Consider the following 25,662-nt stretch of genomic DNA (forward strand, 5'->3'; position numbering starts at 1 on the left):
CAGAACTGTATTTAGGTAAAATCCCTGTATCGAGTCAGTCAACTCCCTCCATGCCTGAAAAAACGGCGTAACGATTGTACACTGGAATGGGATAATTGAGTTGCTGGTGGGGAAAGGACCTGGGACAGCCTTCCAGATTTAAAGGTGAATGCCTAAACCAGTCATTCTGGTTTCGAAAAGGGGGCTCTCTATGATTTCTCATGGGATGGAGCAGGGGCCTAACATTGCTTACCGGGGCCATTGGAATTCTAGGATAGAAATATGTCAGGTCACATGTAGTAAGTGTTACTGCCATTTTGGGGGATCCAGTTAATAATGTGACCAACAGCTCTTTCGTCTTTCGTCTTTGAAATTTATTACTATATCTCCCTTTATGTCTTTCCTTTGTCCTAGCCAGGGAAGACGTCTGACATATAAAATTTTGCCATTTAGAGGGCGATTCTGTCTTAGCCAGAATATGACTTTGTTCCTTAGAGGAGGGGACTACTGAAGCTGAATACCAACTAAGGGTGGCACGCCAGTAAGAACCACCACATATGGAACTGCTTCCGGCGGCAATTCCACTGTGAGCCTTTTAGATGGAATGTCCCTCATAACCTTTTCTTGATCATTCGCTTTTGAAACACTCTGAGGAGGGTTCAATTTCCCACTTGCTAAGGCCTCCTTGTCTTTCCGTTTTGTATTTGTATTTGGCACAGTTGATTTAGGGGGGATTGGTTTTGTCGCTTTTGTTTTGGATGGGTTCGTAGATTTAATTTCATTTTGATTTGCAATATTTGGGGCTGGGACAGGTATTTGGGGAGCTGGTGTAAGCTTTTGTAGGTCTTTTGTGGCCTCTTTGATTTCCCCTATAACTTGTTCCAGAATTCCCAATTGCAGGCCTATTCTTTTCAGCCTCTTTGCTACTGGCAATATGAGAGATTTAATTAATGTTCCATATTGCCCATTAGGTCAGTGGAAGATGAGTCTTTTAATGGTGCATGTGGTGGTGTAACTGCTACAGGTGTTAATGATGGGTTAACTACAGAACGTTTGGTATTCCCAGAATTAGTATGGGTAGTCTTATTTTTATTTTGACCGCTGCCCCTTTTTCTTTTTTTTTTTTCGGGGGCGGACCCAAAGCTGGAGTGGATTTATGGGTCGTTTTCACTTTTTGGATTGACTTAGTTTTTGATAGTGAGGTATCTAACAGTAGTGGGGTATCGAACAGTGTTTCAACCTCTGGGATCGGGTTAGAAGAGGGTGTTGAAACATTTATTGTTGGGTGGCTGGTTTCAGGCAGTGTAGGAGATCTATCCTGGAAAAGTAGTGGGATGCTATCATCAGGGGATTCATCACAACCCTACTTTTCACAAGTAAGACTAAGGATAGGGGAAACGGCCAGCTGCAACGCGCCCATAGACTAACGCTTGTTCTTAATGAGCTCAACTGAGCAGCGTCTATCGGCACAACGCTCTGCAAGCATTGTTTCCCTGTCAATCTCATTGCCAACCCTAAAAATGTAATTATCGAGCGGACCTCAATTGGTTCCTCCGGGGAGATGTGATTTATCCTTTTGGAGGGATGACATTATTACAAACAGATAAAGGCTAGGAAGGCCTACTTAAGTCACAATTCAGCTCTTACGATGATATCAAACCAATCTCTAGTAAGACATTTTTGTCCAAAGAACCATTTACAGTTTTAAGTGAGTCTGCTTACTCAGTGGTTTATAGTTGGAGTCTTTGTGCAATCCTGGACATCAGTAAGCCAGTGGAAAGAGAATGGGCCCAGCCCGGCCTCCTTCGGCTTTTGAGGGCCTAAGAGGGCCCGCCCTTTGCCCGGGATTCGCCCGGCGCTCCCGCGCAGCGGCGGTCAGTAGTCAATCTATAGGGCAAGCAGGGGGTAGTGGGCGGGTCTCACTGTTTGTGCTGGACCAGATGATGGAAATCAAGCAGGGACTCTTGGGAGAATGAGTCCCTGCTCCGCTGCTCCTCGCGCCTCACAGGATACCCAGGCACCTCTAATTGGGGAATGCAGCCGCCCAATAGCAACAACCCAGGTAGGAAACTCCTTTACGGTGCAGCGGCACCCGCAAAGCGGGTGCGGCAAGATGAAGCGCTAAGGCAGTCCTTTCACAACAACAAAGCATTCCTATCCGTGAAGCAATCTCACGTGGTGTGCACTCATTCCATCCTCCCTGTTAAATTCTGCAAATATCAGCATGGGTATAACCCAATATTTAATTGAGTTGAACCTTCAAAACATGTGAATATGTTGCACATTACCATATCTTTTCTTCTAATATATTTGAGCACACATTTAAAAAAAAAATGCACTAACTCGACACTGCCTAATGCTAAAACACCGTAAACTTCATAGTTGGTGTTGTCACACACATTCACTCAAAACTTATTGATACATCATATTGTGTGAAACTATCATTCCAACACACTATGGGGCTTATTTACAAGCTCCTTGCGCCGTAGGTCCTGCACTTGTGAAGCAGCGCATTTTCTGCCTCATATTTACAAGGACATGAAAAGCCACACTACTCGGTTTTTCCTGTTCTTGTAAATACGGGACCTTTACACGCAGCACTTTGCGTGAAAGGGGCGTTCCATGGGTGGTGTTGTGGGTGTTCCCACACAACACCCATGGAACCGGACACATTTTCAGATTTACAAGAAATCGTAAACCTGGGAATGCATATGAATACTTCGCCTCCCCAGGACACTGCAGCATACATAGAAAGAGGAAATCACCTCTTGTGATTGTTTTTGTGAGGAAGGTGTCCCTTACTGCACAAAAACTATCATCCCCATGACACAGGCACTCTAGCACCATGGTGCAAGGGTGCCTACATCTGAACATGCTAATTGTGCGCCTGCACAGGGGAGAGCAATGGAATTCGTCATATTGTTGTAGACCCGAGGCATCCTTTTGCTTTGGAGTTAACTCGGCCAAATGGCTTGTGGCACTGCGCTGTTAATTCCTTGTAAATATGGCCCTATGTTCAACATATCTCTGAGCCTCGTGCACTTCAACCACACACTTGCATCCATGAACTAATGCAGAGGTGCCAGCATCCCAGTGTATATCAAAGTGCTTGTTGGCTGTGTCAGGGATTGAAAGCGATATTTAAAATCTTCAGTACAATATATCTCTCAGAGTGAGTATGGAAGAGGTGTGGCGCCACGGTTAGGGCGACTGACTCTGGAATCTGGGGATCACGGTTCGATCCCCGACACCGGCGGCAGATTAGCCTAGCACCATGTGACTCTGGGCAATAGCTTGCCTAATCTTCCCAACGTCCCTCAGCGCCTGGAGACCCTTGCGGGTGATTGTGCGCTTTACAAATGGTGATTGTGCGCTTTACAAATGTGGATTCTTATTACAAATGTGGATTCTTATTATTATTAGTATCGGGACACGACACAACACTACATTCAGTTAATCAAACTGTGAACATTTTGAACGCTGCATTTTTCATACAATTTAAGAGACGTTGATGCGTATCGTTTTGGCTGTTAACTGAAGGAAACGTCTAGTGAAATACATTTTTTGAAAATGCTGGACCATTAAAGGCAACAACGTTCTATTGCATGTGTCACACAGAATCCCATTTAAACATAATCTATAGATGCATTTACCTAGTCTGCAAGCCATTTGCATATTAATCTTTTCTGGAATATACAGTGGACAAGTTCTTCCAAGACAGAAGCGCGATAGAAGTCGATTAATTCTTTCTCAATGAGATAGGCAGTGTGTAAATAATATTTTCCTTAACTGTCCTATTACTCTGTTGAATTAGCGCATTAGTGTCCATATTTACGTTCTCCCAATGTATATTTTCCGTAATCCAAATTAAAAAACGATTGAATTCTGAGATTTAAAAAAATTCCTCCATGTGTTTTATGAAAAAATGATTTGTCACAATTGTGCATTTCAGTATCCACAATCGCATGCAAGCGAGCCTTGCCTCTAACATGCCTGAGAAAGAGGAGCACTGCACTAATTTTGTTTACTATATTAATGTGCTGTCAAATATTAGTTAATGTGCTGCTAAATAGTTTTCTTTCTCTGGTTTTTTTTTTTTCTTTCAGGTGCATTTCTCATTCCATACGCAGTTATGCTGGCATTTACTGGACTACCCTTATTTTTCCTGGAATGTTCCTTGGGCCAGTTTGCCAGTTTAGGGCCTGTTTCAGTGTGGAAAATACTTCCAGCATTTGAAGGTGAGCATTTTTGTTTTAAATTTCTGGCACTGGAGTAACAAAGATGACTAAAATAATTAAGGTTGGGAGTAAAACTATTAAACTGTAATGAAGAAAGAGGTCATTAAGAGAGACCGGTTTCATCGGCGACTCATCGACTTTATAGTTTAAATCGTTTTATTGAAGTGGATGCCAAGCAATGTGGATTAGCAAATAAGCAATGCAATCAAGTGGACCACAAGGGCTCCGGTTCAGGTGAATGGCATGTAAAAATACAGAATCGATTTTCCAGAGAACAAAAATACAGCCCCCCCACCCTAACCCAGAAATAGTGGGAAAGAATTAGAATAGCGCCTCCCCCCCCCCCCCACCCCCCTGGCCACCCCACCTATAGGTGTGTGGAAACTAGCCTGAGTGGCTAGTCCATGGGAGTATTTGACTGCGTCAATCGTAGTAGGCGTATAACTCTGGCACATAAATTCCCTAAATTCTTGTGCCAGGAGAGCTACGAAAGGTTGCCATAATTCGCTAAAGCCAGAGCCTGTGCCAGCCATAGTGAGCAAGATCATTTCCATGCCTTATGTGCAATAGGTGGTGGAACCACCCGGTTTGTGATGGGATGCATGTAGATTTCCAATGTGTGAGAATGTTTTGTGTGGTGCTGCTCAGCGCAATCGCTATTTGTTTCCCCTCATGGAAGCTGAGGTAGTTCTGTGTCTAAATAATTATCCGTGTCATCGAGTCCAATAGGGTGTCAAATGTTTGCATTCCCAAAGTAGATGGACAAGTGTTCCCACCCTCCCACACCTTTGCCTGCAATCCGGGCTATATGTGCTGTCGAATTGGTGCATGCACCTGGGGGTGTAGTACCAATAATGCACAAGTTTAGTAAAGGTTTCTGTAAACCCCATGTGAGTCTCAGTATGTCGTGCTCTATAGCAGATTACCTCCCATTCCTTGTCGGGTGATCAGCCATCTCTTGTATGGGGTAATATTTGCCTGAGATTTATTGTCTGGGTGAGATGCCCATTGTCGCAGCTGTAGGTAATGCAATCGCTCAGATTCAGGCAGACTATAGTCAGTGCAGAGTTGTGCAAAAGGTACGACGCAGTCAGAATCATAAAGAGTACCAAGCACAGGGAACCATGTGGTTCTCCAGTGAGGGAAGGAGTTTTCACCCTTTCCGTGCTCAAAGTCCGTTACCAAAAAGAGGAGTGAGCGAGGAGGGAAAAGTCATTAATTCATGCTGTCTATTCGTCTGATCCCAGACTAGCAGCGTAGCACAGGTCACGAGAGGCATAAAGGTTGGGAGGACGCTGGGCCTCTTGAAGGAAAGGGGTCTTCATCAAGGAAGTGCCCGCTATCTTGAAAAAGCCAGTGCTTTTCCGACTCTGCCCGATCCACTAGGTGTTGCAACTGTGCAGTTTTATAATAAAGAGCAAGATACGGGATCCCACTTCGTCAGGTGGGAGGAAACTAACCAGCCGCTTCATCCTCTGTTTGCGGCCCCGTTAAATAAACTGGGATAGTTCTGACTGCACCCGCTGGAGTCAATCAGTGGGAGGCTGGAGAGGGAGCGTCTGAAAAAGATAGAGGAGTTTGGAAAGGATAGTCATCTTGACTGTGGCGATGTGACCCAACTAAAAAATGGGGTAGTGTTTCTATTGTTGTAGGTCTGTTCGGACATGGGAGTGTAAGATGCAGTAGTTAACTGTCCTTGTCGCTTAAATTGTTGCGGCCAATCAAATTCCCAAATAGGAGACTGTGTCGGAGGACCACTGCACGGAGTGATGCTCCTGCACTACCGCTAGTAACTAGGGTGGTAGAGAGAGGTTTAGAGCCGTATTGACTTTAACCCCGATGTCTTCCAGGAGGAGTCGAGCTCCTCTAGGAAGGTGCCCAGAGCCATGGTAGGGTTCATCAGTGACCAAGACATAGTCCGCATATAAGCCGATGGTATAGGTATCACTGCCAAAACGAATACCCGAGATTTATGGATGTTCACGTAATCTTTGTGCCAGAGGATCCATATAGAAGGCAGAGAACAAAGGCGACAAAGGGCACCCTTGTCTAGTGCCTCTGGATGCAAAAGGGAGTCTATGTAGCCATTCACCCGTTCAGCAGTCGCAGGCCAACGATAACAGTTGAGGTTACGGGTCCTCATTCTTTCATCTAGGTCAAAACAGATCAACACTTGCTCCAAATAAGGCCAGTGCACGCAGTCCAACGCCATTTCGGCATCGACTGTGAGGAGCATGTAGTCTCCCAGTGTTAGAACCAGGGTCTCTAGTTGGCAGAGGTATTCACCCTAGCCCAAGTAGGGACCACCGCTTCCGACAGGGTAGCTTGGTACAGAGCAGGATGTTGTACCGTAAGAGGCTATGTGTAAAGTATTTGTGCAACATACACCGAAAGTGACACAGAAAAAGCACTCCTAAAAAGACATCACATCAGTTGTTAATGTTAAAGTACAGAAATTATCTATATCCAAAATTAGGCAAGTTCCAAAAATACTAAGTTTCAAGTATAATGAAAGGTTTCCAATATGTAATGTCTCTTATGTAGGAAGTACTGGGGCAAACAAGAACAGTTCCACCTGCCGTAGTCAAACTCTGCCCGAAGTCTTTATGGGCCTGTACCACCTTGACAGAACAGTTCTTTATGTTCAGAATAAAGCAGTTATTTAAGCAGGTTCATGGGAAACCGCCCGCTATTAAATGAGTGTATATAAAAAATGTGGTCCTAGACACAATTTATAAACACGGCTAGTGATGTGAGTATTACTCCTTCACAATCAACAAAAAAGTCAGACTTAATCTCAACCTACAAACACATGGAGATGTATTCGCTTAATTCAGCTAAAAATGCAACAAAAAATGCAGTAAATGCAAAAAATGCAAAAAACCCAACACAACAATATCACAACAAGTTCTACTACAGTTTATGTACAATTTCATAAAATGTCATCAAAAAGAGAAAGGAAAAAGGGGTGGTGCTCAAGTAAAAGAAGGTGTAAGTATAGGTCTTAAAGTGATTCAGTGCAACAAAGAAGTTATTTTTACATTGCACATATTAGCCTACCCATTCACAGTCTATATACAATATTATACAGGGGAACAGGGGGAGGGGGGGGGGGGGGGGGTTGTTGTTGGGCAGGTGTAGGCTTTTAATGGGGGGATCGTCGACGTTTCGACCCTGGCGCAATAAGGGAAAGTCACAACCTCTGCTGCGGGTCTTCTTCAGGACGGATGTGGGGACAGGGAACGGGGAAGCACCAAAAGGAATTTAATAGGTGTCGCAATTCCAGATCAGTTGGGCGAAACACCTCTGACTGAGGAGTTCTGCTCAGTCTAAGGGTCAGTTCGTACACAATAGGCACTCTAATTCAATCGTGCCTAATCCGGTAGCGCGATGAACATTGTACCGTTAGTCAAGGGCGAGAGAACTACGTTAAGTTCAAGTAAACCTTAATTATAAACAATGGACGTTATCCCCAATGATTCAAAAACTGGGGAGGGGGGGTGCAGACCGCCGTTCATCAAATGAATTCACTCGGAATGTTATCCGGCAACTCCCAACTCACGTCGCCTGCAGGGCAGATATTAAATGAGGGCAATCCCTGGCAGGCCCGTTAGCAAATGTCCCTGGCATTCTTGTTATTTAATTGAGGCAGTCCCGATCCTCACACCACCGCCCATACAGTCTCTTAATTACAGTCCCGTGAGCTTAATCCAGCCCCAGCGCCAAATTGCACAGTCCTGAAGCCCGTACACCTCCCCCAAGGCAGCAATACCCGCAGCGGTGGAGCGTACATTGCTTAGGGTTACCTGGAGAGGTGCGGTGCTGTCGTTGCGAGGTCCCTCTGGTCTCCGATGAGTTACAGGGGAATCCAAGGGCTCTTATAGCCTCGAATGCCACCTTCCGCTCTGGAATGATGTGGGTGTCCCGATGGGCGTCCCCTGCCTTCCGTGCGGCCTCCTCGGTCTCCGGACGGCTTTCCCAATGACAAGCCCCTCGTCGCACCAATCCGGCCGCAGCTCTCTTTAGGACGCTCCTGTTGCTGTGCGTCTCGTGTCAGCACCCAATCCCAGTGCGGTGCTCGCCTGATGTCGTTGGGGAAATCCTTGCCAGGCTTTCCCCAGATCCCGGGCGGCGGCAGATCTCCAGTATTCGGAGCTTCACTGCCACAGCGCCTACCAGCCACGGAGCCTCCTTGCTACAGCGCTTCGTTACCACAGCGCTAGGCAGTAAAGACATGTCCCCGTCCAGCAGCGAAGTTCTTACCGGCAGTGCTCTCCTCCACAGCGCTCTCAGCAGGCACACAGCGGGTCCAGGTTCCTGGGCTGACAGCGGTGATTTCACATAAGCAGTGCTTGCAGCTCACAGCGCTTTGACAGTCGGCAAGGGACCCGGGCAGCAGCTGTGATTTCTGGGGCAGTCAAAAGGGTTTCCCTCGCAGCTGCGATGTTACGGATAATTTAGAGACTGCGCCACCCGTGTCCGCAGCGATGGCAATAATTACAGGGGCACAACGCTTCAGTTCCTCCACAGCGCTATGCAGTGCAGTTAGGACATCTGCAGCCGCTGTGATTTGGAGGTGATCGAAATAACCTCACACACCCAGTACTGCACAGGCAGTTCAGGCAAAGAAGGAAGCGTAGTAGTCCTAAAGAATTCCCCCACTAGGTAGGGTAGCAGTCAGCAGTTTGGGGTGGAGACACACTGGGGATGTTATTCCTGGGTCCCCTCTGGCAAGGCAAGAGCAGCAGGCAGGGCAACTCTGCTTACTTGGGGCTGCAGTTCCTGGGAGCAGTCGGCCTCAGTAATGTAGCAGTCCTTCTGGCACGGCAGTCTTCACTCGAGCAGAGGGTCTTCCCGGTCCAGTAGTGTAACAGGAATGTGTGGCCAGTACCCTCCCTATTATACACTAAAGTCAGGTGACCTGGAGGGGGCAGCACTTTCTGGACGAATCTAGGGGTTAGAAAACACTGGAAAAATCCATGAGGCTCCGGGGTGTTCCCTTTCCTACCGGTCTGTCAACCAGGGACAAATGGCTACAGTTACGAAAAGTCCCAGAACATACAGACTACTAGTAAGTAAATGAAGGGTAGACCTCACTGCAGTAGCATGGCCTGTAGCTGATACACTAAGGTCATCATGATTTTGAAGGAGAGCACCTGCACCTCAGCACTGTTTAGCAGTGGTAAGGGGTCCAGTGTCTGACTGTTCCTGGGGGAGTAGCCTTCTGGATCTGAAATCCACTCGTTGGTCCAGGCCCGAGTTGCGAGAGTACTGCCCCTATGCCGCGTTCAAAGGTGTCCGTTTGTACAATGAACTCCTTGGAGAAGTCTGGGGGCCTTAAGCACAAGAGCAGTGCACATGGCCTTCCTGAGGGAATCAAAGGCTTTCTGGAAAGCGTCGGTCCAAATTACTCTCCTAGGTTGTTTCTTGGAGGTGAGCTCAGTCAAGGGAGCCACAATGGTGCCATAACCCTTGACAAATCGGCGGTAGTAACCAGTGAGGCCTAGGAAAGCTCTGACCTCAGTCTGGGTTTGGTGGCTCCCAGGCAAGGATGGTTTCTATCTTGGCCTGAAGGGGCTACACCTTACCCCTGCCCACCAGGTGTCCTAGGTATACTACAGACCCCTGTCCGATCTGTCATTTGCTGACCTTGATGGTCGGGCCCGCCTGGTGCCGAGCTTGAAGCACCACCCGAAGGTGGCACAGAGTCCCAAGTCCAACAACAATATGGGTCCAGTAGGAGGTAAAAGAGGGCAGAAAATATAGGCGAAGACCACCCAAGGGCTGACAAGTCTAACATCCGGGATACGAGAAGCTTTCTCGATGAGATGGAGCACTTACTTCGAGGTATCACAGGTCTGCTGTTGGAGTTTGAAGCCCGCCTAGTCAAGATAGATTAACCAGGCATAAAGGGAGCCAGTCAGGCTACGAGAATGCTAGTATATAGCTTCAGGTCAAGATTTAGTAGAGAGATAGGCCTGTATGCTGCGCAATGCTTCTTATCCTTGCCAGGTTTGTGAATTACAACTGTAGCCGCCTTTGGCATGGAGGGAGGGATCGCCCCGAAGAAGTAAAGGCATTAAAGAGGCGAGTGAGAAGATTCTGGCAAAACTGTTTGTAGGACGCGGCTGTGTAGCTGTCTGGGCCAAGGGATTTTGGCAATTTTAAGTGAGAGATGGCCGAAATGACGACTTCCGGGCGGAGCGCCCTCTCTGGGTGGTTGGTTTGTGCCTGGGACAAGCTGAGAAGAGTAACTTGGTCCAAATACGCAACTATGTCCGCTGGCTCGATGTTGTGCATCATATAGCTGTGCATAAAAATCACGGAACATCTGTCAGTCATCTGTGTGTGTGTGTGTGTGGCCTGATTGGTCTGTGCTCTCCTGAGCCCCATCCTGCAGCCAGGTTTCCCTCCGCTTGTATGCTAATAACTGGCTGCTTTTTTCCACCGCCGGTATAAAAGGAATGATTCAGGCGAAGTACCGCATATTCAGCTTGATCGCAGTCTATGGCAACCAACTGCAGCCTTGTTGTCTTCAGTTGATGCAGTATGAGTGGTGCTCCGGTGCATTGGTGTATCTGTTGTTCACGCACTTTCTGGGTGAGGTCTTCCTCTTACGTTTACGCTCCGTGTTATCCCCAGAGGAGAGAGCAATACTCGCCCCTCTAACTACGGCCTTCGAGTGGAAATAGACATGTCTGCGTTGTTGTTACTGGACAAATGGTCAACGATCGCGCGCTGGATCTGAGCAATGGAGTCTGCGTGGTGCAAGAGGGCATCTTGGAAGTGCCAATGTCGAGTAGGGAGCTGGACTGGGGGCAAAGTTAGGGTAATCACTACTGGAGCATGGTCCGATAAGGCAGGAACTAAAATGTTGGCGGAGGTCGTCATGTCCCGGACTGTCTTGGTGCCTATAAAATGGTCAAACCTAGCGCAAGTCTTGTGTGCGCTAGACAAATAAGAATATTCCCTCGATTGTGGGTTGAGGTCCCTCCACAAATCCATCAGGCCTAGGTCTCCCAATCTAGCAAGTCCAGCACAGGAAAGGGCACCCACTTGACCAAAGCGGTGCACCGACCAGTCTAACTCATTGTTGAAAACTAGGTTGAGGTCCAGGTGTAGCCTGCGTTCCTGAGTAACTGTGGCCTCAAGCAATGCTTTGTGGAGAAACCGCTCCTTCCCCTCGTTAAGGGCATAGATGGATCCCAGAAGCAATGTCTGGCCCTCAATCATGAATTGGTAGGAAAGAAGCCTGCCTTTGATTTTGGCTTCCTTCTACAGCACCTTCCCCCTAAAAGCCCTGGATATTCGAATCTCCACCCCTGGAGATTTAGAAGGTCCAGAGGAGAAGAATTGGGTTGGAAAAGCATGTGACCTGAGTCTGTGACCGTCTCTAGCTAACAATTGTGTTTCTTGTAATGGACATACGTCAGCACCGTAGATCCAGATAGGCCAGAATCGCCCGGTATTTGATGGAAATATTTAGTCCCCTCACATTTAGTGTGAGGACTTTAAGGCCACGGGGAGGAATCTACTGTGGGGAAGAATCTCACATTGGAAGGCATTTGTGTGATATGGCAAGATAGAACGCTCAGCTGCATAGGGAGATCAATTGGTACATATCAACCGCTCAGAGGACTATATTCAGCCGAAATGGGCGGCCGAAGAGAAGCGCGAGAGAAAGGAGAGAAAGACAACCCCTGAAAGAGAAAAAGCCCCAGCACAACAGGTGCCAACATGAATCAAAAATCTTGGTGAGAGCCAGTCTACCGTGGAAGAATAGGTAAAATATTACTACAGGGATTACGTGGCCATGTGTGACCCCTGAATCCGTACATTCTGACGTCTGTTTCGGTTCTCCAAGTCTTCTAGGTGGGTCTGAAGTTCCACCTGCTGGTCGAGAATGCAAAGTAGTTCCTGCTGTAAGGAGACCTCATTGTCTTGGGTTTCACTTTTGTCCTTCAGAGCCACGACACTCACCAACACTCTTAAGGCATTTGATGATGTCCTTAAGCTCCGCGCTGAGGTCTTGTTTCACCGCATGGATGTCTTCACGGAGGGCTGAAAATAAGGATTCCAGGAAGGCCCTTGTTAGTTGTCTCACCCATGCCACTCACATGTCGAAGCATCTTGTTGCTTGGCAGATACAGACATCGCACTTCCCTGCGGGCGCACAAAGAGCTCTTGGAGGGACTTGGTCTTTTTCTCTCTCGTGGAAGACATGATTTTGCCTAGTCGGTGTGGAAGAATAGAAAATAACAGGAGCCTGTTGTCGCCGTCGTCCTACAGCAGTGCCAAGGGGAGACGTTTAAGTGCCTTTGAAACGTCCACCTGGTGGAGCAGCGCCACTCAGAGGGATGCCGTCTGGGTTGAGTTGGTAAAGTGACTGCTGAGTGGGCGCACAAATGGAAGATCTCCTAAGATAGGACCAGTAGGGGACCACTCCAACCCCACAATACTGATGTCTCCCTATGGGCAATGGAGTAGAGCACCGCGTTGCATGGGAAGCACAAGAGGCAGATTTCAAGGCCTCCCCTCCAGCAGTCAATATGTGTCCCTGGTGGTAGCTGATCAAGACCTCTGCAGGGGCTTCAGTCACCTCTTGGCAGGACCCCTGTGTAGGCGCCCGGAGGACGAGCAAGCTGCCTCCTGGCCACTGCTGGTCACACACTGGCCCCTCCGGGTTGCTGCCTCAATGCGCTGGGCCCCTCCATGTCTTCCATCTCCACTAGGAATCGCTCCGGAGCACTCCAGGTCGCTGTCTGCCGCAGAGTCATGCAGACAGATGTCTTAGAGCACGGGGGATAATGCCAAGCGATTCCCTACATCCGCTGCAGCCGCCAGAAAGTCACAGGCGAGAGGGAAGGCCCTGTCTGAAGCGAGGAACCAAGCTAGCCTTGCTACTCGCTCTCACCTAGGACGGTCGTTAGGGCCCAGCCTCGCCCCCGCTATCAGCCGCACCAGGAGGGCCCCAGCCGCTTGCTCCACCGAGCTCAGGTGCAGACTCAAACGGGTTGTACACGGTGCACCAGTCTCAATACACCTAACACCAACAGCAGGCTGGGGACAAGCATCCACGCGTCAGCCCCGGCTCCAGGAGAGCACCGCTACCATCGGGACTGCCGCTCCGCGTGGGAAGGGCTGTGTGCTTCAAAGGCGGCAGTGGAAGTAGGGCGATGTGGACCCACCCGGTCCGGTGACAGAAGAACAGGCGTGGGACTAGACACTGCAATCCCGCCGCAGCAGCGACGGCTCTGCGCGGGACCAAAATAGACACCTGGGCTTCACTTCAGGCAGCAGGCCCCACCATCACCAGGGTGCAGCGAGTCGTCTCTGCCGCTCCCCCCAGGGAGCGTTTCAGGTGGAACTGGGACCGCCAGCTCACCGCAGACAGCCTCCTATAGAATCCAGACCCGATGATGGCTGTAGACAGCCTGGGCACAGTTCTGCATTTTGATTGGCTCAGCGTCGGTCGAGATCTATGCAGGAAATTCATACCCAGGAGTCAGGACCTGAAACCAGTCTCATTACAGTTCTAACTGAGATGTTGCGCTCTTATTCCGAAAACGGCTGCCAGTGAATAGCGCAGGGTTCTCATGAATATCTAGTGTGCTAGAATAATTCTTGAGATCTGATCCTGAAGATGACTGCTTTAGAATCATTCACTTTCCTGTTTACGAGGCTGCATTTATACATGAATTGTTTTCTTTGCTCCTACCACATCTCAAAATTAAGTAGGTTTTCATTCGGTTTCAAAACAGTTGCTTCCTTTTTTACAGGTGAGGGATGAGGTTGTAGTCAGAAGGACCTGATTATTTTTTGTTTAGTGTTCATCACTCTGTTGGGGTTCACATGCTACAAAGTGATAAGATGTGTGTGAATAAATCGAAAAACGAAAACTGAGAAACCACACTGGGGAAAACCAAATCATGGAAAACCAATTTTAAGGAAATACAAATCAACAAGCATTTGCAATGCAATAGGTCTTGCATTAGGAAAGTTAGAGCTATTGGTATTGTAAATGACAAATTTTGTATTTATGTGTTGGTTTTGAAAATCGCGAAATTAATAGCTTTTTCATTTACAATGCCAATAGTTTTAACTTTCACAAATGTGACACCTTTAGCATTTGTAATGCAATATGTGTTGTATTTACGTGATTTAGATGTATTGATATTACAAATAACAATGGTTTTACATTTTTTTTAAAATTGATACTTAAATAAAAGCTATTGTAATTTTAATGGCAATACCTTCAACTTTTGAAGAGATATGTTCAGTGTATTTTATTGTGACAATAATCCAAGAACAGAAGTGAAATATTGAAATCTTTTTGTGACCTTTGTAATAAAGCTTGAAACATTAAGAGAACATATTTGAACCAGGTGTTGTTGAATGGTTGCACAGATTGATGTTGTGGTGGCGCTGAGTGATGTGGAGGCGACGAGTGATGCTGTGGCGACGAGTGATTCTGTGGTAGCGCATAGTTATGTGGTGCCCCTGAGTGATGCTGTGGTGCCCCTGAGTGATGCTGTGGTGCCCCTGAGTGATGCTGTGGTGCCCCTGAGTGATGCTGTGATGTTGTGGTGGCGAGTGATTCTGTGGTAGCACATAGTTATGTGGTGCCCCTGAGTGATGCTGTGGTGCCTCTGAGTGATGCTGTGGTGATGCGATAGATGGAGGGAGTGCGATAGATGGAGGGAGTGCGGGACTGAGGGGGGGTGGGAGTGGGACTGAGGGGGGGTGGGAGTGGGACTGAGGGGGGGGTGGGAGTGGGACTGGGGGGGGGGGGGTGCGGGCGACTGATTAATAGCCTCGTGGTGGAGGACGTGGTGGTATGTCATTACAACGCATGCTTTTACAACGCATGCCATAACGACAACTTTTACAACGCAAGTCGTTACGACTTGCGTTGGGGGCACTGGATAGTGAAGATTAATTTACTATTCCAACTTCAGTCCCCGTTGATAGTAGGGAAGGTGTTGGATAGTAATTAAACTATTCCCTATCCTAGAGCGCCCTCCAGCGCAATTTGTTGTAATGATTTGCGTTGTAAAAGTTGCGTTGTAAAGGAGGTTTCGTGATGGTGGTGGTGGTGGACGTGATGGTGGTGGTGGACGTGATGGTGGTGGTGGACGTGATGGTGGTGGTGGACGTGATGGTGGTGGTGGACGTGATGGTGGTGGTGGAGGTGATGGTGGTGGTGGACGTGATGGTGGTGGTGGTGGACGTGATGGTGGTGGTGGACGTGATGGTGGTGGTGGACGTGATGGTGGTGGTGGACGTGATGGTGGTGGTGGACGTGATGGTGGTGGTGGACGTGATGGTGGTGGTGGACGTGATGGTGGTGGTGGACGTGATGGTGGTGGTGGACGTGATGGTGGTGGTGGACGTGATGGTGGTGGTGGACGTGATGGTGGTGGTGGACGTGATGGTGGTGGTGGACGTGATGGTGGTGGTGGACGTGATGGTGGTGGTGGACGTGATGGTGGTGGTGGACGTGATGGTGGTGGTGGACGTGATGGTGGTGGTGGACGTGATGGTGGGGGTGGACGTGATGGTGGGGGTGGACGTGATGGTGGGGGTGGATGTGATGGTGGGGGTGGACGTGATGGTGGGGGTGGACGTGATGGTGGGGGTGGACGTGATGGTGGGGGTGGACGTGATGGTGGGGGTGGACGTGATGGTGGTGGTGGACGTGATGGTGGTGGTGGACGTGATGGTGGTGGTGGACGTGATGGTGGTGGTGGACGTGATGGTGGTGGTGGACGTGATGGTGGTGGTGGACGTGATGGTGGTGGTGGACGTGATGGTGGTGGTGGACGTGTTGGTGGTGGACGTGTTGGTGGTGGACGTGTTGGTGGTGGACGTGTTGGTGGTGGACGTGTTGGTGGTGGACGTGTTGGTGGTGGACGTGTTGGTGGTGGACGTGTTGGTGGTGGACGTGTTGGTGGTGGACGTGTTGGTGGTGGACGTGTTGGTGGTGGACGTGTTGGTGGTGGACGTGTTGGTGGTGGACGTGTTGGTGGTGGACGTGTTGGTGGTGGACGTGTTGGTGGTGGACGTGTTGGTGGTGGACGTGTTGGTGGTGGACGTGTTGGTGGTGGACGTGTTGGTGGTGGACGTGTTGGTGGTGGACGTGTTGGTGGTGGACGTGTTGGTGGTGGACGTGTTGGTGGTGGACGTGTTGGTGGTGGACGTGTTGGACGTGTTGGTGGTGGACGTGGTGTGTGGTGTTGGTGGTGGACGTGGTGAGTGGTGGACGTGTTGGTGGTGGACGTGGTGGACGTGGTGGACGTGTTGGTGGTGGACGTGGTGAGTGGTGTTGGTGGTGGACGTGGTGAGTGGTGTTGGTGGTGGACGTGGTGAGTGGTGTTGGTGGTGGACGTGGTGAGTGGTGTTGGTGGTGGACGTGGTGAGTGGTGTTGGTGGTGGACGTGGTGAGTGGTGTTGGTGGTGGACGTGGTGTGTGGTGTTGGTGGTGGACGTGGTTGGTGGTGGACGTGGTGTGTGGTGTTGGTGGTGGACGTGGTGTGTGGTGTTGGTGGTGGTGGTGGACGTGGTGGTGGTGGTGGACGTGGTGGTGGTGGTGGACGTGGTGGTGGTGGTGGACGTGGTGGTGGTGGTGGACGTGGTGGTGGTGGTGGACGTGGTGGTGGACGTGGTGTGGTGGTGGTGGTGGACGTGATGAGGTGGTGGTGGTGGACGTGATGAGGTGGTGGTGGTGGACGTGATGAGGTGGTGGTGGTGGACGTGATGAGGTGATGGTGGTGGACGTGGTGGTGGTGGTGGTGGTGGTGGACGTGGTGGTGGTGGTGGACGTGGTGGTGGTGGTGGACGTGTTGGTGGTGGTGGACGTGTTGGTGGTGGTGGACGTGTTGGTGGTGGTGGACGTGTTGGTGGTGGTGGACGTGTTGGTGGTGGTGGACGTGATGGTGGTGGACGTGATGGTGGTGGACGTGATGGTGGTGGACGTGATGGTGGTGGACGTGTTGGTGGTGGTGGTGGTGGACGTGGACGTGGACGTGTTGGTGGTGGTGGACGTGTTGGTGGTGGTGGACGTGGTGGTGGTGGTGGACGTGGTGGTGGTGGTGGTGGTGGACGTGGTGGTGGTGGTGGTGGTGGACGTGGTGTTGGTGGTGGTGGACGTGGTGTTGGTGGTGGTGGACGTGGTGTTGGTGGTGGTGGACGTGGTGTTGGTGGTGGTGGACGTGGTGTTGGTGGTGGTGGACGTGGTGTTGGTGGTGGACGTGGTGTTGGTGGTGGACGTGGTGTTGGTGGTGGACGTGGTGTTGGTGGTGGACGTGGTGGTGGTGGTGGACGTGGTGGTGGTGGTGGTGGTGGTGGTGGTGGTGGTGGACGTGGTGGTGGTGGACGTGGTGGTGGTGGTGGTGGTGGTGGTGGTGGTGGACGTGATGTGGTGGTGGTGGTGGTGGTGGTGGTGGTGGACGTGATGTGGTGGTGGTGGTGGTGGTGGACGTGATGTGGTGGTGGTGGTGGTGGTGGACGTGATGTGGTGGTGGTGGTGGACGTGGTGGTGGTGGACGTGATGTGGTGGTGGTGGTGGTGGTGGTGGTGGTGGTGGTGGACGTGATGTGGTGGTGGTGGTGGACGACGTGATGGTGGTGGACGACGTGATGGTGGTGGACGACGTGATGGTGGTGGACGACGTGATGGTGGTGGACGACGTGATGGTGGTGGACGACGTGATGGTGGTGGACGACGTGATGGTGGTGGACGACGTGATGGTGGTGGACGACGTGATGGTGGTGGACGACGTGATGGTGGTGGACGACGTGATGGTGGTGGACGACGTGATGGTGGTGGACGACGTGATGGTGGTGGACGACGTGATGGTGGTGGACGACGTGATGGTGGTGGACGACGTGATGGTGGTGGACGACGTGATGGTGGTGGACGACGTGATGGTGGTGGACGACGTGATGGTGGTGGACGACGTGATGGTGGTGGACGACGTGATGGTGGTGGACGACGTGATGGTGGTGGACGACGTGATGGTGGTGGAAGACGTGATGGTGGTGGACGACGTGATGGTGGTGGACGACGTGATGGTGGTGGACGACGTGATGGTGGTGGACGACGTGATGGTGGTGGACGACGTGATGGTGGTGGACGACGTGATGGTGGTGGACGACGTGATGGTGGTGGACGACGTGATGGTGGTGGACGACGTGATGGTGGTGGACGACGTGATGGTGGTGGACGACGTGATGGTGGTGGACGACGTGATGGTGGTGGACGACGTGATGGTGGTGGACGACGTGATGGTGGTGGACGACGTGATGGTGGTGGACGACGTGATGGTGGTGGACGACGTGATGGTGGTGGACGACGTGATGGTGGTGGACGACGTGATGGTGGTGGACGACGTGATGGTGGTGGACGACGTGATGGTGGTGGACGACGTGATGGTGGTGGACGACGTGATGGTGGTGGACGACGTGATGGTGGTGGACGTGATGGTGATGGTGGTGGACGTGATGGTGATGGTGGTGGACGTGATGGTGATGGTGGTGGACGTGATGGTGATGGTGGTGGACGTGATGGTGATGGTGGTGGACGTGATGGTGATGGTGGTGGATGTGATGGTGATGGTGGTGGACGTGATGGTGGTGGTGGTGGACGTGATGGTGATGGTGGTGGACGTGATGGTGATGGTGGTGGACGTGGTGGTGATGGTGGTGGACGTGGTGGTGATGGTGGTGGACGTGGTGGTGGTGGACGTGGTGGTGGTGGACGTGGTGGTGGACGTGGTGGTGGACGTGGTGGTGGACGTGGTGGTGGACGTGGTGGTGGACGTGGTGGTGGACGTGGTGGTGGACGTGGTGGTGGACGTGGTGGTGGACGTGGTGGTGGACGTGGTGGTGGACGTGGTGGTGGACGTGGTGGTGGACGTGGTGGTGGACGTGGTGGTGGACGTGGTGGTGGACGTGGTGGTGGACGTGGTGGTGGTGGTGGACGTGGTGGTGGACGTGGTGGTGGTGGTGGACGTGGTGGTGGTGGTGGACGTGGTGGTGGTGGTGGACGTGGTGGTGGTGGTGGACGTGGTGGTGGTGGACGTGGTGGTGGTGGTGGTGGACGTGATGGTGATGGTGGTGGACGTGATGGTGATGGTGGTGGACGTGATGGTGATGGTGGTGGACGTGATGGTGATGGTGGTGGATGTGATGGTGATGGTGGTGGACGTGATGTGGTGGTGGACGTGATGTGGTGGTGGACGTGATGTGGTGGTGGACGTGATGTGGTGGTGGACGTGATGTGGTGGACGTGATGATGTGGTGGACGTGATGGTGATGTGGTGGACGTGATGGTGATGTGGTGGACGTGATGGTGGTGGTGGTGGACGTGGTGGTGGTGGACGTGGTGGTGGTGGTGGTGGACGACGTGGTGGTGGTGGTGGTGGTGGTGGACGTGGTGGTGGTGGTGGACGTGGTGGTGGTGGACGTGGTGGTGGTGGACGTGGTGGTGGTGGACGTGGACGTGGTGGTGGTGGACGTGGTGGTGGTGGACGTGGTGGTGGTGGACGTGGTGGTGGTGGACGTGGTGGTGGACGTGGTGGACGTGGTGGTGGTGGACGTGGTGGTGGTGGTGGACGTGGTGGTGGTGGTGGTGGTGGACGTGGTGGTGGTGGTGGTGGTGGTGGTGGTGGTGGTGGTGGTGGACGTGGTGGTGGTGGACGTGGTGGTGGTGGACGTGGTGGTGGTGGTGGACGTGGTGGTGGACGTGGTGGTGGTGGTGGTGGTGGACGTGGTGGTGGACGTGGTGGTGGTGGACGTGGTGGTGGACGTGGTGGTGGTGGACGTGGTGGTGGTGGACGTGGTGGTGGTGGACGTGGTGGTGGTGGTGGACGACGTGGTGGTGGTGGACGTGGTGGTGGTGGACGACGTGGTGGTGGTGGACGTGGTGGTGGTGGACGTGGTGGTGGTGGACGTGGTGGTGGTGGACGTGGTGGTGGACGTGGTGGTGGACGTGGTGGTGGACGTGGTGGTGGACGTGGTGGTGGACGTGGTGGTGGACGTGGTGGTGGACGTGGTGGTGGACGTGGTGGTGGACGTGGTGGTGGTGGTAGACGTGGTGCTGGTGGTGGTGGACGTGGACGTGGTGGTGGTGGACGTGGTGGTGGTGGACGTGGTGGTGGTGGACGTGGTGGTGGTGGACGTGGTGGTGGTGGACGTGGTGGTGGTGGTGGTGGTGGACGTGGTGGTGGTGGTGGTGGTGGACGTGGTGGTGGTGGACGACGTGATGGTGGTGGACGACGTGATGGTGGTGGACGACGTGATGGTGGTGGACGACGTGATGGTGGTGGACGACGTGATGGTGGTGGACGACGTGATGGTGGTGGACGACGTGATGGTGGTGGACGACGTGATGGTGGTGGACGACGTGATGGTGGTGGACGACGTGATGGTGGTGGACGACGTGATGGTGGTGGACGACGTGATGGTGGTGGACGACGTGATGGTGGTGGACGACGTGATGGTGGTGGACGACGTGATGGTGGTGGACGACGTGATGGTGATGGACGACGTGATGGTAGTGGACGACGTGATGGTGGTGGACGACGTGATGGTGGTGGACGTGATGGTGATGGTGGTGGACGTGATGGTGATGGTGGTGGACGTGATGGTGATGGTGGTGGACGTGATGGTGATGGTGGTGGACGTGATGGTGATGGTGATGGACGTGATGGTGATGGTGGTGGACGTGATGGTGATGGTGGTGGACGTGATGGTGATGGTGGTGGACGTGATGTGGTGGTGGACGTGATGTGGTGGTGGACGTGATGTGGTGGTGGACGTGATGTGGTGGTGGACGTGATGTGGTGGTGGTGGTGGTGGTGGTGGTGGACGTGGTGGTGGTGGTGGTGGACGTGGTGGTGGTGGTGGTGGACGTGGTGGTGGTGGTGGTGGACGTGGTGGTGGTGGTGGTGGACGTGGTGGACGTGGTGGTGGTGGACGTGGTGGTGGTGAACGTGGTCGTGATGGTGGTGGTGGTGGACGTGGTGGTGGTGGACGTGATGATGGTGGTGGTGGTGGACGTGGTGGTGGTGGACGTGATGGTGGTGGACGTGATGGTGGTGGACGTGATGGTGGTGGACGTGATGGTGGTGGACGTGATGGTGGTGGACGTGATGGTGGTGGACGTGATGGTGGTGGACGTGATGGTGGTGGACGTGATGGTGGTGGACGTGGTGGTGGTGGACGTGGTGGTGGTGGACGTGATGGTGGTGGTGGACGTGATGGTGGTGGTGGACGTGGTGGTGGTGGACGTGATGGTGGTGGTGGTGGTGGACGTGATGGTGGTGGTGGTGGTGGACGTGATGGTGGTGGTGGTGGTGGACGTGATGGTGGTGGTGGTGGTGGACGTGATGGTGGTGGTGGTGGATGTGATGGTGGTGGTGGTGGTGGACGTGATGGTGGTGGTGGTGGTGGACGTGATGGTGGTGGTGGTGGATGTGATGGTGGTGGACGTGGTGTTGGTGGTGGACGTGGTGTTGGTGGTGGACGTGGTGGTGTTGGTGGTGGTGTTGGTGGTGGACGTGGTGTTGGTGGTGGACGTGGTGTTGGTGGTGGACGTGATGGTGGACGTGATGGTGTTGGTGGTGGACGTGTTGGTGGTGGACGTGTTGGTGGTGGACGTGTTGGTGGTGGACGTGGTGGTGGTGGACGTGATGGTGGTGGTGGTGGACGACGTGTTGGACGACGTGATGGTGGTGGTGGTGGACGTGATGGTGGTGGTGGTGGACGACGTGTTGGTGGTGGTGGTGGACGACGTGTTGGTGGTGGTGGTGGACGTGATGGTGGTGGTGGACGTGATGGTGGTGGTGGACGTGATGGTGGTGGTGGACGTGGTGGTGGTGGTGGACGTGTTGGTGGTGGTGGACGTGTTGGTGGTGGTGGACGTGTTGGTGGTGGTGGACGTGTTGGTGGTGGTGGACGTGTTGGTGGTGGTGGACGTGTTGGTGGTGGTGGACGTGTTGGTGGTGGTGGACGTGTTGGTGGTGGTGGACGTGATGGTGGTGGTGGACGTGATGGTGGTGGTGGACGTGATGGTGGTGGTGGACGTGATGGTGGTGGTGGACGTGATGGTGGTGGTGGACGTGATGGTGGTGGTGGACGTGATGGTGGTGGTGGACGTGATGGTGGTGGTGGACGTGATGGTGGTGGTGGACGTGATGGTGGTGGTGGACGTGATGGTGGTGGTGGACGTGATGGTGGACGTGATGGTGGACGTGATGGTGGTGGTGGACGTGATGGTGGTGGTGGACGTGATGGTTGTGGTGGACGTGATGGTGGTGGTGGTGGTGGACGTGGTGGTGGTGGTGGTGGACGTGGTGGTGGTGGTGGTGGTGGACGTGGTGGTGGTGGTGGTGGACGTGGTGGTGGTGGTGGTGGACGTGGTGGTGGTGGTGGTGGACGTGGTGGTGGTGGTGGTGGACGTGGTGGTGGTGGTGGACGTGTTGGTGGTGGTGGACGTGTTGGTGGTGGTGGACGTGTTGGTGGTGGTGGTGGTGGACGTGTTGGTGGTGGTGGACGTGATGGTGGTGGACGTGGTGGTGGACGTGGTGGTGGTGGTGGTGGTGGTGGTGGGCGTGGTGGTGGGCGTGGTGGTGGTGGTGGACGTGGTGGTGGTGGTGGTGGTGGTGGTGGACGTGGTGGTGGTGGACGTGGTGGTGGTGGACGTGATGTGGTGGTGGTGGTGGTGGTGGACGTGATGTGGTGGTGGTGGACGTGGTGGTGGTGGACGTGGTGGTGGTGGACGTGGTGGTGGTGGTGGTGGTGGTGGTGGTGGTGGACGTGATGTGGTGGTGGTGGTGGACGTGGTGGTGGTGGACGTGATGTGGTGGTGGTGGACGTGATGTGGTGGTGGTGGTGGACGTGATGTGGTGGTGGTGGTGGACGTGATGTGGTGGTGGTGGTGGACGTGTTGGTGGTGGTGGACGTGTTGGTGGTGGTGGACGTGTTGGTGGTGGTGGACGTGTTGGTGGTGGTGGACGTGTTGGTGGTGGTGGACGTGTTGGTGGTGGTGGACGTGTTGGTGGTGGTGGACGTGTTGGTGGTGGTGGACGTGTTGGTGGTGGTGGACGTGATGTGGTGGTGGTGGACGTGATGGTGGTGGTGGACGTGATGGTGGTGGTGGTGTTGGACGTGGTGGTGGTGGTGGTGGACGTGGTGGTGGTGGTGGTGGTGGTGGTGGAGGACGTGGTGGTGGTGGTGGTGGAGGACGTGGTGGTGGTGGACGTGGTGGTGGTGGTGGTGGACGTGGTGGTGGTGGTGGTGGTGGACGTGTTGGTGGTGGTGGACGTGTTGGTGGTGGTGGACGTGTTGGTGGTGGTGGTGGTGGACGTGTTGGTGGTGGTGGACGTGATGGTGGTGGACGTGGTGGTGGACGTGGTGGTGGACGTGGTGGTGGTGGTGGTGGTGGTGGTGGTGGGCGTGGTGGTGGTGGACGTGGTGGTGGTGGTGGACGTGGTGGTGGTGGTGGACGTGGTGGTGGTGGTGGACGTGGTGGTGGTGGTGGACGTGGTGGTGGTGGACGTGGTGGTGGTGGTGGACGTGATGTGGTGGTGGTGGTGGTGGACGTGATGTGGTGGTGGTGGACGTGGTGGTGGTGGACGTGGTGGTGGTGGACGTGGTGGTGGTGGACGTGGTGGTGGTGGACGTGGTGGTGGTGGTGGTGGTGGTGGTGGTGGTGGTGGTGGTGGTGGTGGTGGTGGTGGTGGACGTGGTGGTGGTGGACGTGATGTGGTGGTGGTGGTGGACGTGATGTGGTGGTGGTGGTGGACGTGATGTGGTGGTGGTGGTGGACGTGATGTGGTGGTGGTGGTGGACGTGATGTGGTGGTGGTGGTGGACGTGTTGGTGGTGGTGGACGTGTTGGTGGTGGTGGACGTGTTGGTGGTGGTGGACGTGTTGGTGGTGGTGGACGTGTTGGTGGTGGTGGACGTGTTGGTGGTGGTGGACGTGTTGGTGGTGGTGGACGTGTTGGTGGTGGTGGTGGTGGACGTGTTGGTGGTGGTGGACGTGTTGGTGGTGGTGGTGGTGGACGTGTTGGTGGTGGTGGACGTGTTGGTGGTGGTGGACGTGTTGGTGGTGGTGGACGTGTTGGTGGTGGTGGACGTGTTGGTGGTGGTGGACGTGTTGGTGGTGGTGGACGTGTTGGTGGTGGTGGACGTGTTGGTGGTGGTGGACGTGTTGGTGGTGGTGGACGTGATGGTGGTGGTGGTGGTGGTGGTGGTGGTGGTGGTGGACGTGGTGGTGGTGGACGTGATGTGGTGGTGGACGTGGTGGTGGTGGACGTGGTGGTGGTGGTGGTGGTGGACGTGATGTGGTGGTGGTGGTGGACGTGGTGGTGGTGGACGTGATGTGGTGGTGGACGTGATGTGGTGGTGGTGGTGGACGTGGTGGTGGTGGACGTGATGTGGTGGTGGTGGACGTGATGTGGTGGTGGTGGTGGTGGACGTGATGTGGTGGTGGTGGTGGTGGACGTGATGTGGTGGTGGTGGTGGTGGACGTGATGTGGTGGTGGTGGTGGACGTGATGTGGTGGTGGTGGTGGACGTGATGTGGTGGTGGACGTGGTGGTGGTGGTGGTGGTGGTGGACGTGATGTGGTGGTGGTGGTGGACGTGGTGGTGGTGGACGTGATGTGGTGGTGGTGGTGGACGTGATGTGGTGGTGGTGGTGGTGGACGTGATGTGGTGGTGGTGGTGGTGGACGTGATGTGGTGGTGGTGGTGGTGGACGTGATGTGGTGGTGGTGGTGGACGTGATGTGGTGGTGGTGGACGTGGTGGTGGTGGACGTGGTGGTGGTGGACGTGGTGGTGGTGGTGGACGTGGTGGTGGTGGTGGTGGTGGACGTGGTGGTGGTGGTGGTGGTGGACGTGATGTGGTGGTGGTGGTGGACGTGGTGGTGGTGGACGTGATGTGGTGGTGGTGGTGGACGTGATGTGGTGGTGGTGGTGGACGTGATGTGGTGGTGGTGGTGGACGTGATGTGGTGGTGGTGGTGGACGTGATGTGGTGGTGGTGGTGGACGTGATGTGGTGGTGGTGGTGGACGTGATGTGGTGGTGGTGGTGGACGTGATGTGGTGGTGGTGGTGGTGGACGTGATGTGGTGGTGGTGGTGGACGTGATGTGGTGGTGGTGGACGTGATGTGGTGGTGGTGGACGTGATGGTGGTGGACGTGGTGGTGGTGGTGGTGGTGGTGGTGGTGGTGGTGGACGTGGTGGTGGTGGTGGACGTGGTGGACGTGGTGGTGGTGGTGGTGGTGGTGGTGGACGTGGTGGTGGTGGTGGACGTGTTGGTGGTGGTGGACGTGTTGGTGGTGGTGGACGTGTTGGTGGTGGTGGACGTGTTGGTGGTGGTGGACGTGTTGGTGGTGGTGGACGTGTTGGTGGTGGTGGACGTGTTGGTGGTGGTGGAC

The 25,662-nt window shown here is 53.7% G+C and overlaps 1 protein-coding gene across 2 annotated transcripts in view; it reads left to right on the top strand.

The window, feature by feature from the left end:
- The window catches only part of LOC147718733 (sodium- and chloride-dependent neutral and basic amino acid transporter B(0+)-like), a 367,624-nt gene that overhangs the window by 87,439 nt on the left and 254,523 nt on the right, over nucleotides 1–25,662 (top strand). For both annotated transcript variants that reach the window (XM_086966770.1, XM_086966769.1), the window contains exon 4: nucleotides 4,086–4,217. In XM_086966770.1, coding sequence (XP_086822896.1) covers nucleotides 4,086–4,217 — 132 coding nt within the window. The remainder of the gene's footprint in view (nucleotides 1–4,085; nucleotides 4,218–25,662) is intronic.

The sequence above is a fragment of the Lissotriton vulgaris genome, chromosome 4_1, assembly GCF_964263255.1.
Source record: "Lissotriton vulgaris chromosome 4_1, aLisVul1.2, whole genome shotgun sequence".
Lineage (NCBI taxonomy): Eukaryota > Metazoa > Chordata > Amphibia > Caudata > Salamandridae > Lissotriton > Lissotriton vulgaris.